We start from the raw sequence: 20,477 nt of genomic DNA on the forward strand, positions 1-20,477 counted from the left end.
ATGTTGCATGTATCTTCTCCCTACTTCCCATTTCCCCACATGGAATGCACCTGATTGGATAAAATACATGCTGGTGCTCTAGTGTGTGACATCTAGTGGCTGAATGTTATCTATAGGACATTTAAAAGTTTGTTTTGTTGTGCATTCATATGGACAATGTGAGCAATTCTATTTGAGTTTCATCATATTTCTTGTTGATTCACCTGTTGGTCTTCCTCAGTGACGGACGCTAACATGAGAGACTTATTGACTGTGAAGGAGGTGGATCCACAAACAAACTCCTTGTGTTTTTATTTCTTTTAGTTTTTTTAAGACATCTGTATGACGCGTAAGACAGCTGTATGACGTGTAAGACATCTGTATAATAACACATAAGACATCTGTATGACGTGTAAAAGACATCTGTATGACACGTAAGACATCTGTATAATAACACATAAGACATCTGTATGACGCGTAAAAGACATCTGTATGACACGTAAGACATCTGTATAATAACACACAAGACATCTGTATGACGCGTAAAAGACATCTGTATGACACGTAAGACATAATTTATGATCTGTATGACACGTAAGACATCTGTATTACATGTAAGACATCTATATGACGCGTAAGACATCTGTATGACATGTAAGACATCTGTATGACATGTAAGACATCTGTATGACATGTAAGACATCTGTATGACATGTAAGACATCTGTATGACGCATGGCCGTCATGTCACTGGACCCGTGTGGCTACATGAACAAAAGAGACGTCACTCACAACTTTAGTCAAAATATCAGCTTTACTGTCAGGTTGGTAAAGCAAATAGACAGGTAGAAACACTTTTAAGAACAAGTCTGAGATAATTGAAATACTTTCTCTGTTCTTACAGACACACACACACACACACACACACACACACAGACAGACACACACACACACACCTGTTAAGACATCCTCGTGCCTCTGCATGCATTGTGTTGTTGCAACAGAAACTAAACAGAAACAGAGAACGGCAGGCGTTACAGCCACAGGTCCTGACGGCAGTGAGCTTCAGCCGCTCTCCTACCAGTGATGTTGTTCTCATACGGTTTAAAGCAGTGGTTCTCAATCTTTTTCATGTCAAGGACCCCCCACTTTTGTACACATTAGTGCCATCAGGCGCCATGAGTTTTGAACCTCCACAAGTATTCACTGTACGTTTCCAGAAGCCTATGGAGGCGATGAATCGGTGCAAAATGGCTACCAGATATCTCTAAAAAGGGAAAAAGATATTGAACGACGGTCTCGTAGTAATGAACATGAAGAACGACACGGAACCCATGTTTAAAAAACAGAGCACCGAGACCCATAAGGACCTAAGTTATTTATCCTGAAATGTCTGAAATGCAAAACTATAGATGGCTCAATAGCACAAATTATTTAACCGTTGCTCAGTGTCTTATAAGTTATAACTTATGCTATAAATACAATATACCAATTTCTTTAGTTATTCGATACCCTGGTATCCCAAAAACATTTGAGCACTAAGTTCAACTGTGCTCCATTGTGTGAAAATGTTTTTTCTGGGGGGGGGGGGGGGGGGTAGCAGTAGCCTATAGAGGTAATAAGTTGTGAGTTTGAATCCCCAGAATTGCTGGGGGAAACAAAGGTGTACTCTAACCTGGCCCTGAATGACTACCACCGAGATGCCCTTGAGCAAGGCACTTAAAGCTGCTGAGTATTTATCGCTATCAGTGGCAGGTTGTGACTGTGTGGAATGGAAGCAGGGCATTTGCCAAACGAGATCAAGTATAGCGCTTCAGACAAACCTTCCCTGGATAAAATAAGGTTAAAAGAAGATGATCTTTCATGCTGAGATGTTTTTTGGGGTGAAACGTAACTCAAAAGGTCTAATTGCATCAAGTTTTTTTTTCGTGTGTGGGGGCAGGGCAAAACAGGCGTGCACGCACACACACACACACGCACGCACGCACGCACACACACACACACACACACACACACACACACACACACACACACAAACAACAATCACAGAACTCAGTCATCCATTCAGTCAACAACAGATGTAAGGAAATCTTGAGGAAAAAGAAAATCTTTAAAAAGACCAAAACAAAAAGGGAAGTCCAACCCTGACAAGAGAGAGAGAGACACCGTAAATTCTTTAAAAAACAAAACACAAAAGCAGCACAACTCATTCCTGGGTCCTGAGCTGTGGTGGCAGCAACTAAATCTAATAACATATGAATGAAACAGAACAGAACGTCGCCCTGGTTAGCCGTCATGGGACGGGGCTTTACGTAACAGACGTCGATATGAAGGAATGAACGAAAACACGGCCCATCAACGCTTTTCTTCCCCACGCGATATCGATGACGAGGTTACGTAACCGGAACAAACAACAATAAAACGGAAGACAAAAATCACTCCACCCCCCCCCCCCCCCCCCCCCCCCCAGCCATGTCTACACTAGATCACCACAGTGAAGGGATAACGTGACGTTTTGAAATTCAGTTTGTTGTTTATTTTGTCGTCGCCGGTGTGAGAACGTTTCCATCTGCGCGTTGAGCTAATGCATGTTAGCGTCCGATGGGTGGCTGTTAGCTTATTAGCATGCCGCTACCGCGTTGTTTTAAGGATGATGAATGACACATGTTTCCACACGATGCAACGTTTTGCCCTGTTGAAGACAAACAACAAATTTAATGCTGAAAATACAGTACTCCTTTCTGCTGTTTCTCAAGCCCCAACAAGAGACCATCATTGAAACTGAGCAGTGTTTTTGTTGATAACACTTTAGACAACTGCTTCCTTTTTTCTCTTATGTTACGACCTTTGAAGGGAGAAGTTACAAATGCTCCTCCAACCGACCCACATCAAAAAATGGAATGTAGGCCCGTCTGGTGCTCTCAGAGGAGGGAGACACTTCAGAGACACTGGAGCACAAAGATTTAAGTCAATAAACATCTTAATTTAGACTCTGATGAAGACACACCCTGTGTTGAAACGTTAGTTGTAAATAATCAAGTTTATTGCCTTAAATCTGTGTGCTGCGGTTCTACTTTGGACTAAACCTCTGAAGTCTCTCCCCGACTTCCGTATAGCATATGCTACATCCCCTTCAACACACATGAACCTTTTTATTTCAAACTTTGATTAATCTGAAGGCAGAAGAGAGAGGAATAGCGAGGAGGCTGGTGCCTCTGATTCATTTATTTTTATTTTTTATTATTAATTCAAAACAAATCCCTTACATTCCACAGAAATATATAACATGACCAATGAATGAAATTAAATAGGTGTCTGTGATTAAAGTCTGTTGGATTTGACATGTCAGCTTGACGGCACAAAATAATGAATAATTAAGGTAGAGTTGAATGGCTGTGGTGTGTGAGGCGTGGCGGCCACCGGGGGGCCCCCTGACCTCAGTGCCCAGGGGTACCTGGGGGTCCTAATCCAGCCGTGGTGCCTGTACTGGCTTGTACTCAAGGCTCCTCTGATGCCTGTCACTCACCTGACCAGACCCTTATGAACTAGAATCATAGTAGTTTCATGGTCATTTACCACAGTGCCAGCCTTCTTATAAATAATTCACTGTGGTACTGCCGTGGTAAAAGTTATATATCACCATGGTACCATTTTATGTACTTAAATAACATCACGGTATGATCCAATTTAAACCATGATACTGATGGTAATCAATTTAAACCATGATGCTGATGGTAATCGAGTTAAACCATGATACTGATGGTAATCAATTTAAACCATGATACTGATGGGTAATCAATTTAAATCATGATACTGATGGTAATCGAGTTAAACCATGATACTGATGGTAATCGAGTTAAACCATGATACTGATGGTAATCGAGTTAAACCATGATACTGATGGTAATCGAGTTAAACCATGATACTGATGGTAATCGAGTTAAACCATGATACTGATGGTAATCGAGTTAAACCATGATACTGGCGGTAATATCATGGCATCTCCATCATTTTATGGTCACTATCATCGTAGCAATGACTTTTTTTGTGGAAATTCCATGATTTTTTTGTAAGTGATACCAGACCTCCAGTCATCCTCGTATCTTCTGTCCGACAACTCATAACTTACAGTATATTATATATGTTTCTGTCTACTTACATTGTAATAAGGGAAAAGAGGAAGCTGTAATTTATAGGGTTATCATAAATTCTGAGCAGAGACAGAATATCAGCTTGGAATACTTCTATATAGACGGTAGAAAAAAAACGCCTGAGGCGCCAAAGTCACAACACTTGTTCTGAGAAACGCTAGGTGCAAGGTGATCGCTCAATACTAATGAAAAGATGCACTTATTAAATACTAACTATGCATATCAAGAGTGGGTTTGTACAATGATGCAAACATATTCAATGATCGACAATGCCGATACGTTCAATAATCAAAAAGCACTAAAGTAATTCAATACCAATAATCAAAGAGAGAGAGACCTCACTACCCTATGTGAGGGTGAATGCATACTACGAGAATTATTGAGATCCTTTGATGTAATTAACCACAAAAATTTGCCATTCCCACCAAATTTTCTTAATCTGAAAGCCTCTCCGAGGGTCCATTCTCACCAAAGCAGCCAAGTCTAGCAGCGCATATGCTCCTCTGCAGCGGAAATGTATTGAATGCTGCTAAAGACTTGGCTGCTTTGACAAAACGTCAGATTTCCCACTCTCCGATCATTGAAATGGTCGGCGGGCATGACATCTCACCCAGCCCTGGTTGCGGCTCCACCCTCGCAGGGTGAGAGATTAGAGAGAGAGGAGTGCTATTCCAGTGTCGACGGTCTCCAGAGGGGAATTACACGTTTGCGAGAGGCGAAGAGGAGAAGGAACTCCGGTCTTTATAAACAAGAGGGCAGAACTTCTGGCAACAACACTCGGGCGCAATTATGTCCTGACAGGTAGTCTGTGAGAAACTGCCCTTGGGAGAAAAGACTCTATGACTCATTCTGAGAAACGAGAGCCAGCGGAACATTTTCTTCCCCAGGAATTAAAAAAAGAAAGGGTCCGGGCCGCGTGCCAGGATACAGTACACCCCCTGACCACTCCCCCTCCTGTCAGAACGGACTTCCTCATTGGCTCTCCCGAAGACCCGGGATAGAATGTGGGTGGGGTCAAACAATGTAAGTTCCTGTTTTTTCCTCCCAATCAAACAGCGTTTTTTTTTTTTATTGAACTGCTATGTTCCTTATGATCCTTATCAGCTTCAAACAAAGCTATTGATTAAAAAGAGAGGAGGTTACAGGTGACAAGACCAAGGGAGGTCCTTCCCTCCAAACCGAAATTACTCGGATCTGGCATCTCGCCATTGGGACGAGGAGGCTCGTTGCCATGGCAAAAAGGAACGCAGTCGTTCGTAGACATCGACTGACAGCAAAGGATACTCTCTCAGAAATACACATCTCACTCTAGCACAACATTAGGAGCGGTATCTTGTTAGCGGTACTAAACAACAGCGATACACATCACAACACAGCCAGCACCACACCCGGACAGACGGTATGAAATGTTAGAATGACTCCTCCTCCCACGACCCAGCGTTTCTTAAGATCTCTCTGCTCGACACCCGGACGAGGAATTTAGCCTTCCGTCCTACGGTAGGAGCGTCGCTGTCTTGTCTTGTTGAGCTGGGACCCAGTAGAGGTGACGCGGCGGGCCTGTGACCGCGTTTCATGTCCTGCGGTGTAAGAAAGCGAGCCGCGTCCCGTCTCCAGACAGCGACAGGTAAGTTGACGTTAGAACACTTGCAGCTGGGATCTTAGAACACTCTGAAACGGACGAATACTGTCAAACCGCTCCCACGCGCGCAATCGGTTCCAGAGTCCGGTTTTAGAAAGACGCAAGGGGGTCATTCTACGTCTCCCGTGCACGTTCGTGCTAATAGAAACCATTGTGTAAAAGCCTCCTACACACGCACGCACACACACACACACACACACACACGCACACACACACACACGCACACGCACGCACACACACACACACACACACACTCTCTCAGTTTGGTCCAGTCTCCAGTGTAGAAGACAGGAATCTGGGGGACTTCCCCCCTTCTAAAGCAAGACTCATGAATCATCCATCAGCGAACGGACAAGGTGTGGGGCCGCACTGAAATGCACCCTGGGAACTCACATGAGTCCATTGATGTCGTCGCTGGCGGGCAAACCAATAGAAAAGAGGATGAGCTGTGTTGTTCTAAATAGAGTTAATGTTTGTGGGGATAATCACTGGTTTATACATGATTCATGACGGTAAAACATCAATCTTGTCTACTCGACAACAATGCTGAACAGCCAGGTATTTTAAGGATCTTCGGGTTTGAAATGGATTGTGGGATATGTAGTCACATTGTTGTCCACTGGGGACACTGTATGAAGAGAGACTGAAAAGGAAGTCTGATAATACTAGGGAATCAAGTCTTTTCTGAATTGAACGACTTCCTTTGTATGCCAATCAATCAGGAGAGATCAGGATGCTGAACTGTACACAGAGGGGATCATGGGAATTGGAGTCCAGTGAAGTCATCTTTGGAATGGGGGGGGGGGGGGGGGGGGGGTAACTGGGGTGAAACAGGAAGTAGGTGGGGCTGAAAGGCAGGCTGGGAGATGAAGTCATTGTCTTTAGAGAGGGGTTTCTGTCCGGTCATCCATGGTATGGAGGAGCTCCAGGACGAGTCTCTCTCTGACCTCACACACGATAAAAAAAGGCCCCAAAAACTCCCCCCTTCGTGGCCAGGGATGAGATTCCTCTCTGGGCACGGTGGTAGATGATGGAGTACACAGTGATGGAGGTCTTACCAGCCTTTTCAGGCTGTGGCACGTGTGAAATGATCCTCCTCGCGAGAGGCAGAATGTGAAATGGACGCTAACAGAGACGGCAGCCAAATAGTCCCATCAGACCGGTGGGTTGATCACTTCCGTCGATCCCCCGCTGCTGGATCAGAGGTGTTCTGGGATGGCTGCTGGTAGATTAGGGTTGGAAGGGATGGAGATGGAGGCTTGGGTTAGACCAGGAGTGGGGGGGAGGGGGTCATCTTGACTCTCTGGGTTGGTTGGTCCATCAACTGTATTTCTGAAAGACAGCAAGACAGAGAGTTGTAATGAAATGTAATAATAATAATAATAATTATAATAATAATAATAATTATTATTATTATTATTATTATTATTATTATTATTATTATTATTATTATTATTATTATTATTATTATTATTATTATTATTATTATTATTATTATTATTATTATTATTATTATTATTATTATTATTATTATCTTTTCTAAACAGATGGAGAAAATGTATTATGAGAAGGAAGTGTCCAACATTATGGATGCCTCCCCTTGGTTTCTATGGTCAATGGACTGCATTTGTATTTCATTTCATTTCAACCTTTATTTAAAATCATACATTTTTTAGGTTTCCCTCAGACAATAAAACAGCAATATTCATAGAACATAAAAAAAAAAAAAAAAAAAAAAAAAGTTACACAATGGTCAGATATAATTTTTAAACATTCCAAGGGAAGAGAGAACCTCCAGCTTCAGAGAGAAGATACTGGAGGGAACCATCCAGTCATTAGATCAGAACATACTTGAGGAACCCTAAGAACCATCCAGTCATTAGATCAGAACATACTTGAGGAACCCTAAGAACCATCCAGTCATTAGATCAGAACATACTTGATGGACCCTAAGAACCATCCAGTCATTAGATCAGAACATACTTGAGGAACCCTAAGAGGAACCCTGTGTGTGTGTGTGATTTGACTAGTTCTATGCTTTGAGTGCATGAATGTGTTTGTGTACACATGTGTGTGTATGTGTTAAGACTGGAAGGTATACCGTCATGGATCCATGCTAAGCTATGGCATTTTTACCATAAAACATATTATGGCAGATCTCACCCCCCCTCTCATGGATATGTGAAGGATGGGAGATACTTTTGCCACGGAAGGAGTAGAGAAAATTATGTAGCTGATTAGTACTGATAGTACACCTGCGCATCATTAGTCCACCCACATCTCACGTGCACACGCCCAGACCCACACACTACAAAGCCACTAGGTTAGTTAGGAGTAAGTTGAGCGGAGGTGAGGTTGGAGTTGTTGTTTATTGAGAGAGAAAGATTGTAGTATTCTGAGTTGTGAGGTGAGAGGTAGTGAGAGGAGAGGTGAAGGCGAGTAGGTGTTCTTTGTGTACTGGACCCTGGACTGGCCGAGAAACCCCCTTGTGTACTGACCCTGGACCGGACGACTACCCTGAATAGTGAACAATCTCTTTTTCTGTCAGCGAGCCTGTTTTGTGTTTTTGACCCTCGGACTGAATCACGACCATTCTTTTGCTTTTCCCCGCTGGATTCTGCCTTGAATTCAATAAATACTTGTATTGATTGATATTGCTCATGTGGACATTCTAATTTGTTTGTATTTGAACCGTGGCGAGTCTGAACCCCACCAGGCTCGTCACTATATATAGACACTGTATAGTTCATCAAAAAAAGATTCCTTGCAGCTGTATTCAAAATTAAACACGTTTTATTAGTGTGCAGAGACCCTATTGTTGTGTGAATTTAATATATATAAAAAAATGTCTTTATTAATCTTCAGTAGCAACTTCAATGGTAGCAACATGAACTTTGATCCATTGGTCGGAAGTTGTGTGTAAATGCTTTCCAACAAATACGACCCCACTTGGCGCTATAATTAAAGGACAACCTTTTGAACTTTGAATGGTCAGAACTCCTACACCGTGAGTCTTGATACAGACATCCATATCTATCTATGCCCTCTACAAATTTGCCTCAAGGACCCATAAAGTCCACCATATTGGATTTTCCGGCATATTGGATTTGATGTAAAACACATTTTTGACATCTCCTCCTAAACCATAGGTCCGATTACTACCACATTTGCTGTGGATCCTTATTGATGAGATTTATTAAAGTTAGTATAAGGATTGTTGATATCTTTTTTAGTTTTGAAGATATTAACCAATTAACTTCATGAAGGCGTGGCTCAGCAGATAAATAGATGCAAGTCAACAATCGTTAGGCCAATCATCACCAAATATGCAGGATATATCCACATGAGTACCGGAAACATACCCTGAAAATCTCATTAAAATCGACCACTAGGGGACCCTACAAATGCTACAGTACAACGCTACAAACTTGCAGGACATGTTTCATAACACTGCTGAACTGTGTGTGTGAACATATTTTGCAATCTTAATGATCAATATTGAAACCCATTGATTGCATCTTGCGGCTATATTTATTATTATTATTATTATTATTATTATTATTATTATTATTATTATTATTATTATTATTATTATTATAGGATAATAGTCCTGATATTCAGCACTTTTGGACAGGTCTGATTGATTGAAAATTGTATTAACAGATTGCAGAATGGGTACAATACAGTACGGCTCAATACACAAGGGGATGCAGACCAGAGAAAGACTTTCGTCTTGTTTACATCAGGGTCCCCCATTTTCAATTCATCATAACATATATGACATACACGACATACAGATAGACAGTACTGCTACATCTATACATTTATGACATACCAGATTTACAAATTTACAAAGATTTACAAATACAGTACTGTTTGTGATACAAGAAGAGTCTAAAAAAGAGAGTATATACATTTGACGAAGAAACTGTACATTGGAGGAGGTTGGTAGGTAGGAGGTTGGTGGGTGGGGTGGAGGGGGGGGTTGGGTCGGTGGGGTGGGGTGTGGGGGGGGAAACTGTACATTGGATTATCGACGAAACCTTACTTGGTCCCAAGAAGAGGGTCTCGTGTATTATTGGGTTTAATAGGACATTTATTGTACATTGGAGGGGGTTGTGTTAGGATATTTACAGGGGCCAGTTTCTAATTGCAGTCTCTCGTAGGTGCTCTTTGAGAGTGGTTTTGAAAGTGGGTAGTGATTCACATTCCTTTACAGCTGTGGGTAGGGCGTTCCACATTGATGTGGCATAATTGCGAAACGTGTTTAGTCCCTTGTTTGAGCCGAATCTGGGTTTAACATGATTTGTGGAGCTCCCTCTGGTGTTGTGGTCGTGGTATTCACTGACCTTTGGGAAGTATTTTGACATGTACAGTACATGGGTACCTTAGTCGTGTAGTGTATATTGTAGACCAGGCCCATTGCAAGTTGCTGTACTCTGTCGTCTACTCTAAGCCATCCTAGGTAGTCAAAGTGGGCAGGGGTGAGGTGGGTTCTAGGAGTAAGGTCAAGCAGTAGTCTGACCAGTTTGTTTTGTGATGTTTGTAATCTTGTTTTTAGCGCCTTTGAGGTGCTTTGGTACCATGAGGTGCAAGCATAGTCGTAGTACCCTTGAATGAGTGCTCCTGCCAGAGTCTTCAGGGTATTCCTGTTTACCAGAGAGGAGATCCGGTACAAGAATCTAGTTCGTTGGTTGACTTTTTTTTATTACATTGGATGCCATTTTGTCACAGGAAAGATTTGCCTCTAGGATGGAACCCAGGTAGGTAATTTCATCTTTCCTTGTGACAATATTGTCACCCACTGTAACTGAGAAGCCGTCGGTAACTGAGAAGCCGTCGGTATTGCTGAGTTTGTTATTTGAACCGAAGAGAATGGACTCTGTTTTACCCAGGTGTAATGATAGTTTGTTATCAGCGAGCCAGGTGCAGATTGCCTAGTTCAGAGCTGAGGGTTTTTTCAACCTGTAACTTGTTCTTGTCTATCAACCTGCAGTTAGTTAGTGGCTTGATGATTGCAGGCTTGAGGATCTCTCTATCAATAACTCTTCAAAACATCCGTTAACGCTCTAATCCAGTATTTACAGTGACAAAGTGATCTGTATTTATTAACCCTTTCACTACCACACTACAGAAGGTTAACCTTTCACTACCACACTACCGTACAGACGGTAGTGTGGTAGTGAAAGGTTAACCTTCTGTAGTGTGGTAGTGAAAGGGTTAACCCTTTGTCGTGTGGCAGTGAAATGGTTAACCTTCCGTATTGTCGCAGTGAAAGGGTTAACCATTTGGTAGTGAAAGGGTTAAAGTGTTCTTACCAGCTATAAGAGGCTGTTCCTGCCATTCATGCTGGGCCCTTTAGACCGCATCTGCTGCACTGATCCTGACTGCAAGCACGCACGCACGCACGCACACACACACAGACAGACAGACAGACAGACAGACAGACAGACAGACACAGACAGACAGACAGACAGACAGACAGACAGACAGACAGACAGACAGACAGACAGACAGACATAATGGTTAATCAGGGTTCCTGCCGGTTTCAACAAGTTTGAATATAATTTAATACCTATTTCACAGCCATACTGGCAAAAGAGAAAACAGAGAAGTTATCGCAACACAGAAGTAACTTCCTTATCCAAATTATTTTTAAGACCTTTTTTATTTTATTTTTAAACAATATTTGTATTGTATTTAAAAAATAATTTCACACATATAGGACAGAAATACAGGACAAAAAAATACATTTCAACCCCCTCCCTTCCCTATTCATAGTTTAAACTGACACTAACACAAACATAATTTTTTTTCTTTTTTAAATACAGTAAAATGAGTTATAAGAAATAAGAAATCATAAAAATAAAAAACCCTCTTCGGCCTCTCCACCTCCACCTGTCTTCCTTTCCTATCCCTCAACTCTCATCTCTCCTATCCCTTTCCTTCAAATTCTCACACCTTTCAAGAACCCCACAAACGTCGCCCACGTCCTCTCAATTTAAGACCTTTTTAAGATCTTTTAAGGTCCTAAAATTCTAATGATTAAACATACGAGTTTTTAAGACCCTGTGGGAACCCTGTTAAACCGTCTGTAGTGTGGTAGTGAAAGGGTCAACCTTCTGTAGTGTGGTAGTGAAAGGGTTAACCCTTTGTCGTGTGGCAGTGAAAGGGTTAACCTTCTGTATTGTCGCAGTGAAAGGGTAACCCTTTGGTAGTGTGTGGTAGTGGAAGGGTTAATGGAAGTAATCCTAAACCAAGACATGCAACACGCAGGTCCTACACTCCAACTCTAGGGACAGCGGCGTGTTCCTTCAGCAGGTAAAACACACCAGGACACTGTAGGTTAACCCTCTCAGGTGACAACGAGCTCACTATGGGATTAGAAACGTGAGCAGTGAATGTCCTAACAAGGATGTCACGATTTCAACTTGACAACGTAAACATTTCAAATGGACCCAAGTGTTTTTCCTGTTGCAGTGTCTGCTGATAATATCAATATCAATATCAATATCAATATCAATATCAATATCAATAGCTGATAGGAAATACACTTGGAAATACACTTGGAAATAAGTGTAATACACTTGGAAATACACTTGGAAATAAGTGTAATACACTTGGAAATACACTTGGAAACACACTTGGGTCCACGCTGTTCCGCTGGCAACACCACTGAAACCATCATTAGACTGGGAGAAGAAATCAATCACTATTTTACACAGGTGCTTTTAGTATACAAATAAATATTATTATTATTATTATTATTATTATTATTATTATTATTACTAAAGGATTTCCGTTAACGTTCAGTGCTCGACACTCCAGGGAAGGAAGTGAGACAGGAAGGGGGAGGGAGGGAGAGAGAGAGAGAGAAAGAGAAAGGGATGGAGGGAGAGAGGATGGGAGGGAGGGAGAGAGAGAGAGAGGGCCCGAGGGATGGGAGAGAGAGAGGGAGGGAGAGAGAGAGAAAGGGATGGAGGGAGAGAGGGTGGGAGGGAGGTAGGGAGGAAGGGAGGGAGAGAAAGGGATGGAGGTAGAGATGGAGGGAGAGAGAGAGAAAGGGATGGAGGGATAGAGGGAGGGAGGGAGGGAGGGAGGGAGGGAGGATGCATTTCCTTTAGAATCCGACTATGACCTCAGCTTAAAGGAAGACAACCCACTGTCTGTTCTACTCCGGCAGTTATGTCATTCGTTATACTAGTAGTACAGAGTCGAGCCATAGATAGGGGGGCAGGTCTGAATACGCACACTGCATACTGCTTACTACACACACAGCATGCAACAGACATGGGTTATTTCAACTTGAACGTGAAGCTCTTCAAAATGGCTGTGAAGGAGGGGCATTGTGTCACGGTCACCATGTACAAATAAACGATCTACAAAGATGACTTTAGGGCCCGGCTGCAATGATCTGTTGTGTCTGTCCGTCTACTAGGCCTGTCCCCGACTAAGGATTTGTATAGTCGACTTTATCATTCTATCTGGGCTGTGGGGGGTGCTTAATGTCTGAAGGAGTCGACTGAAGGCTTCTTGTCCTCTGCGAAAGCATGCAATTGGTCCACTGATGGATACATCTTGATTTTGTCTAGTCAGTGTGTTCATTAGACGGGTGAAATCCTCTTTCAGTGCCTCTGTGCCCGTTTTCTTAGGCAGTTAGTCTCGCTGGTATGCGCGCTATTAGCGTTAGCCACGCTTCTAAGCCAATTTGGTTTGGGAAAGAATGATAAAAAAATATATATTATTATTCTTATTTTATATATATTTTTTGCATTCGACTAAGAGGTTGGCAGTCGACTACGGCTCCTTTCGATCGGGGGCCGGCCCTACCGTCTACATTCACTTTTAATAATTTTTCAATGAGGACCGTTCGCTTGTCAGAAGGGGCTGATTTGTGTCCGTTTTGATGGATGAACTTTTGGAGACTGACGGACACTGTCCGTTAGCAGAGCTGTTGTCTCTGCAAACATGTGATTGCATTAGGTCCTAATTTAACAATAAACCAATGGCCAGTAATACCTTACACCTGTTTTATCTCTGTTTTGTGATGGATTAACGTAGCTTAATGTGAAGACATGAAGCAATCTCAACAACATCTGTGATCATGTGTGGTGTGTTCTGCAACTGATTTCATGGCATTCTAATTGTATTTAACTACAAAAATGTCACAGGTTCAGTTGTACGAATACTTCTATATTCGGGGTGACAGTGGCTCAGGAAGTAGAGTGGTAATCGAAAGCTTCCCGGTTTGATTCCGGTGTGTCCTTGAGCAAGACACTTAACCCCCTAACTGCTCCTGATGAGCAGGTCGGCACCTTGCATGGTTGTCTCTGCCGTGAGTGAATGGGTGAATGTGAGGCATAAATTGCAGTGCTTTGGATATAAGCTGTTCTATAAATTCAGTCCATTGTTAAAGGAACACGCCAACATTTGGGGAAATTAGCTTATCGTGAGAGACAAGAAGAGAGACAAGAAGATAGATACCAGTTTCCTCTCTGTGCGTTCAGTAGAAAGCCAGATAGCTTTCTACTGAACGCACAGAGAGGAAACTGGTATCTATCTTATTGTCTCTCTCTGGAGAAGACGATAAGCTTATTTCCCAAAATGTCGACATGTTCTTTTAAGATTATCTTACGGTATTTGTCCTAAACTAGCTGTGTTTTAAGGTAAAATAATATTGTTTTGCTAAGCGAACACGCCATGGAAACCAGGGAGACGTGCTAACGTCTCTCCTTCCTTCTCGAACACGCTGGTAATTATTTGAGAACACCCAGCAGTGTGTTCTCTACTGTGATTACAGGCACTCTGACGGATGCCGTCAGTGCGAGTTCCCGGCAGCGCCTGCGAGGTGTTGATAAACAGAGTACAGAACGTCCTCCTGGGTTTTTGGTATCGTAGAAAACAATGGAGACGGACGGGAAACGTGTGAGAGAGAGAGAGAGAGAGAGGATGACATGAGACACGGGTCAGGAGCGGGATCTTCCTGGTTTTATTAGACATTGCGGAGTGGAGGAGACAGACGGGCATGTTGCCAAGGTCGTAACCCGACAACTCACAACGTCGCTGGCTCACAGCTTGCTTCCACCGAGCCAATGTGATGGAAAACATCAACATTTAATCGATAGAACAGCCGTGTCTTCTCCAGAGTCAGACGAGAAGATAGATACCAGTTTCCTTTCTGTGCCTTCAGTAGAAAGCCATCCGTGTGGAAGCTAGCCTAGCTTAGCACAAATGCATGGAAGCGGATACGGACCAGATAGCCTAGCTGTTGGCCCAAAAACACCTCTTCCGGAGTTTTAAGCTAGGTGAGCTAGTCTGTATAGATCTTCTTGTCTGACTAGTGAGCATCTCCATTGTCTTTAGAACCTTGCCAAACCTGGCTGGACCCTGGCTGAGACAGACACCTTTCACAACCTGGCCAGACCAGGCTGGGACTGTTGTATCATCGTGTTTTAGCTTGTCTACCAGTTTGTGGTGTGCATTTTGCCTAGTTTACAAGAAACAGAATGGAGACACAAACCCAACCATACCATACCATGCTAGACCATGGCTAGCCCCAACCAGACTGAACATAGCTAATGGAGACACAAACCCAACCATACCATGCTAGACCATGGCTAGCCCCAGCCCTACATACCTAGAAGGGTGTAATCTTGTTTTCAAAGGTGGGGGGGAGACACATTTGGGGCGTGGGCCGGCAAAAAATTTGAACATTTAGAATTTTAAATGCATCAATGTGGTGCGCTTTGAGGGTCAAGTAGAGATAAACATACTGTATGTATAAAACAACAGCCTAGAAGCTTTTAACCTCTTAAGCCCGGAGCCCTATTTTCTGAAAATCCGCCTAAAAATACATACCTAAGTAAATGGAAGATTGCTCCACTTCTACAAGGCCCATTTGCATGTTCTCGGTATCTAGGGACATCTATGGATCTCAGGGAATGTATTCCCAGTGTCAGAAATAGTATGTATATTACTAGGCTTGCTTAAATTGTGATGAAACAAAGGAGAATATGAATTATGATTTTTCTTTGCATCTTTGACATAAAGTTCAGTACCTACTTGAGATCACGTGTACAGAAAATCTAAGGAAATTAATAAAGGGAAGATGATTAAACAGAAGGTTTTGTAGATACAGTACTGAATTCTGCTATCCGGACCCATGCAATTTGAAATATTATTATAGAATATAGAATATGAGGCTTATAAATTACCTTATTATAGCCAACTTGCACATCTATGGATTGGGCCAAATCTACTCTTTTCAATGGCAGAGTTAAATTTGGATTTAATATCACCAGGCGTGCATGAAGAACCGAGAATGATACTGTAAATACAGTCAGCTTTTTTTTTTGCAACAGGTCCGCCATTTTTAAACCGTTTGGAATGCGGATTGTTGATGTTGACAGAAAGTAGACACACTAACTGCGCTCCAAACTATGCCAATAACGTTCAGTTTTGTGGTATATAATCCAGAGAAATAAAAAAGTCATTTGATTCCAGAAAGCTGGAGAACCCTAGCAGATGTAGTTTTTCGAAATTTCAACGCTCATTGAAAGCCCTGTCTTTCCTTCATCATAATGACTACAGCAAATTTATTTCCGGTCGAAATTCGCTATCTATTGAATACAATTCCTAAACTCATATTTCATTAATAACACTTTAACCTATTGGTAAACAAACGTATTGCTGAAAATATACACTATGACTGCTGGACATGGTTAGGATGTTTACTGTTGGATACATTTGAGAAAAAAAACGAACATTATGTCAATAAAAAGTGCAGGGGACAAAAACTGCCTTCTGAAAAAGTGCCTGGGACATGTCCCCTGCGTTAATTACGCCCCTGCGAAATAACACATTCTCCTCTCCTGCCCTACATACCTAGCTCCCTTAGCTAAGTTAAAGCCAAAGACCCATCTCATGAAAGATAAAACAAGTGATGAACTTGTACATCTATGTTTAGGGGAGGTGCCAGAATTCATTAAACTCACCACAATGCCATGGCCTGCCATGATGACCAAGATAATACATCCATATTGTAACATAGTAACACTCAGATCAGTTCCACAATATTGTAACAACAAACTGTAATTGTATTTAATTGTATTCATTAATATTTATAATTTATTTCCATTAATTTATTTGTATTTATTTATTTTAAGGCATTCTGTGATCGGCATGATAACTTGTGTTATTTGTTTGTTTTATACTATTGTACTATTATACTAAAAACTATTGTGTTTTATTTTGCAATTATTATTATTATTATTATTATTATTATTATTGTTGTTGTTGTTATATTATATTCTACTGCTTTGGTAACAAAGGGAGAAAGGGGGAGGGGTCACTCCTTCCCCATACACCTACACTACTTGATATTACTACATATTACTGTAGTAACTATTACGACATTTCTTTTGATATTGTACATTAATTCCCTAACACTAACGCAAACTAAATGCCTAACCCTAACCCTAACCTATGGTGACCCTTGTCCTACTGCCTAATCTAAAAACACCTCCTTTTCAAAGGGAGCATGTCTTCACTTTGTAGAAAGGTCTGATGACGGTCAAGTTGGTCAACATATTGAAATATCACCACCGTTTTTATATTATAAACAATAAACTCAATGGTTTTAATCTGAAAGACTGTCACGCCTTGTCCTCCAACCTACAGTGTCTGATATGTCAAGGGTTAACACTTTGTACTACTCAACCTGGGGGTTGTGACATGACTTTAAAGGGATATTTCACTGGGCGGCCGGGTAGCGCAGCAGACTAAGCGTCTGTCTACCACCGCAGAGACAGTGGGATCGAATCCGGCTGCCGCGGTGCCTCCGGCTTGGTTGGTCGTCCATACTGACACAATTGGCAGTGTCAGCAGGTGGAAAGCCGGTGGGGTGGGTCCTGGTCGTTGTAAACAGCGACTCCTACAGGTCGGTCAGGGCGCCTGCACAGCGAGGGAGGGAACTGACGAAGGTAGTGTGTTCCTCTCACGCGTTACACTTCCCCAGTGAGAGTCCTCGCTGGCAGGTGAAAAGAGGCTGCTGGCTGTCTCCTATGTATCGGAGGAAGCATGTGATAGACTTCAGGGCTCCCTAGACCGGCAAGTGGGGGGAAAATGCGCGCAACGACCAGGAAGGGGAGGGGGGAATTGGCATAACGACTAAATTGGGATGGGAGAAAAATACAGAAAAATAGGAGGAGAAAAAGTTGATAAAAAAAAAAGGGATATTTCACTTTAGTAGAACTTGTCAAATTTCAGCAGTCTTAGTTTAGTTTAGTTTACTCAGTTTATTTGATCAGGGACAGTGCATATAAATCAACAGTTATACATTTATAAATGAATACAAATTTAAAACTGTAAATATGCCAACATTAGCAGGGTTTCTTACCTCCATCTAAGGTCATCTACAAGTAAGCTAGCGACCACTGCTGTCCCTGTCGTCGGCTGTCAACACCACCATTCCTCCCAGGTGTCATTCATTCACTTCCATTCATTTTGACTAAATATCATATTTCTGATGTATATAAAAAGCAAATGTTTTTTCTTTTGAAAGGTAATAATTCAAATGACAAAAGAAACATGAGAGAGAATGAGAGCATTCTGCTGTGGTTGAGTTACATTGACTTTGAACTAGTGAGAGACCGCAAGCAGAATAAATAGAAGCTGAACAAGAACATTGTGTAACTGTTCAGTCTATTACAATGTTCAACGATCCTGCCGTGTTAGTGTCAGTGTGTTAGTGTGTCTCTGCTATTAGTTGTCATTCATTCATGGTTTTATGGACGTTTTCAAAAGGGGATGGGTAGAGATCTGGGAGATACTATACAGCCCAGTACCAGAGTGAGGTTGACAAGTTGGCTTTGTTCTCCACTAGCTTGTTCATAGGATCCTAATCATTTTACAAACTTCAAAGCTGTATTTATCACACAATTTGGCAATACGAGTTCCAGATTCTGAATATCCACAATGAGTGAGAGAGGAGGACAGATAAAGAGACAGACTGACACCAGGCAGTGGGTGTGACATGGGAAAAGATTTGACCCAGACAAGGAAAGAATGACGGCTCATTCTCTCAGAGAAAACGAGAAACCATTAAAACCGTGCCTTGTGCTTTCTCCAGTATTTGTTTTTCTCTGACCAGAACAAATACCTCCATGACCAAAACCCCTGTCACTTGTTGTGTTTTCTTGTGACAAAACATAGTTTGGAGACCAGACAGACTCGTCAGGGATTCCTCCTGGTCGCTGATCAGTCACGTACTGTGCAAACCACAACAACTTCAAGATTCCTGGTTACAAGAGAGAGAGAGTTGTGTTGTGTGAACAGCACGGCGATCTGATGAATTTTAACGGCATGTAGTGTAGTGAAATATCCCTTTAAGACTCGGGGTCACAAAAAAGATGAATACATTATCATACTTTATAAACTAAATGATTGTGTGAAATAGTCTGAGGGATAAAGTTGTCTATGATTTAAAACGCTGAGGAGTTGTAAGCAGGGCGATATGATACACAGGGTCACTTTGGGTCATATTGTGATATATTGCAATATTATAAACACTGCAATATTTTTTGATTTCATGTCGGAAATATTTGATAGAAAAATGTCATAGTAAATAGAACAAAAAAAATTTACTTTCTGAGAAAAAATACAACGAAAAATATCACGACACTGGAAACCACAAATCGATATAATATCGTGGGGGAAAGTATTATAATATCATGTTGTATCAATATTCTCCCACAAGTTAATATATGTCTCTGTCTTAACTCATTCAACGCCAGTCACGATGATAGTCGGGTTAACTCGCCATCGCTTGAGCGCCAATCACAAGTATAGTCAGGTTTTAATCGTTATTTATTTTATTAGCGATATCCATTCATTTTCATCCATCCAGCCTGATGTTATCGTTGGGAATGGGTCTGAGCTCGCAAAAGGGCAAATACCGCCGCCTATCGTCTCCCGGATGGTATTGCACATCATTGGATTGGATTGGCTGGGGATGTGCATAAAAAAAAAAGTCCAGTCCAGGTTTTGCTTCTCGGGCATGCAGTATCGTTGTACCACGTTGACTGGGGGGACTGGGATCAGCGTGGATTATGTGTTTTGGACTATAACGTTGGATCAATGGACGCAATCGATATTTGGACGATCAGGAATTGTATTAATCTTTTTGCAGAACATCTGATGTGAGGTAAGGACTCTATGTTACCAGTCTTGGGTTAATCAGATGTTTTTTTCATAGCGATCACAACGTGTCTGTGTGTGTGTGTGCGTGCCGTTTGGTGCTGAGCAAGGCACGGATAAGCGATTTTTCAGCCCGCTTTTGTATCGTGCATAAGGACACATATACTATCGATAATCTAGCGTTTATTTGAAAAACGATTCATAAATCAGCCGAAAAATTTAAACGTGTTTAGTGTATTCCACTAAAGGGCTATTATCGCGTATTTCTCTGGAATTATTAGAAATCTCCAAAACTATACTCGTATTCAAAACGGTATAAAACGGAAATGTACTGATGAAAAAACAATCCGTCCATACATGTTGACTGCAAGCAAGTCATTGATAAGCGACGGGTGTATTAGACCCATAGCCATAATTTAAGATATATTTTAAGCACTCGCAAATTTCCCCGTCCTCCCATTGATTAAAGCGCTGGCGTGCTAGCTCTAATTTGGTCATATAGGCCGGCGAAGA

The 20,477-nt window shown here is 41.8% G+C and overlaps 1 protein-coding gene across 2 annotated transcripts in view; it reads right to left on the reverse strand.

The window, feature by feature from the left end:
* Positions 1-779: 779 nt before the first annotated feature.
* The window catches only part of cdc42se1 (CDC42 small effector 1), a 121,958-nt gene continuing 102,260 nt past the window's right edge, over positions 780-20,477 (reverse strand). Inside the window, exons 4-5 of one of the 2 annotated variants that reach the window (XM_084313269.1) lie at positions 11,087-11,155; positions 780-7,100 (exon numbers count right to left, since the gene is read on the reverse strand). In XM_084313269.1, coding sequence (XP_084169395.1) covers positions 11,090-11,155 — 66 coding nt within the window. In that variant the 3' untranslated portion in view covers positions 780-7,100; positions 11,087-11,089. The remainder of the gene's footprint in view (positions 7,101-11,086; positions 11,156-20,477) is intronic. The other variant, XM_084313270.1, reaches the window with a different exon arrangement.

Source organism: Notolepis coatsorum, assembly GCF_963971535.1.
Source record: "Notolepis coatsorum genome assembly, chromosome: 4".
Classification (NCBI taxonomy): Eukaryota; Metazoa; Chordata; class Actinopteri; order Aulopiformes; family Paralepididae; genus Notolepis; species Notolepis coatsorum.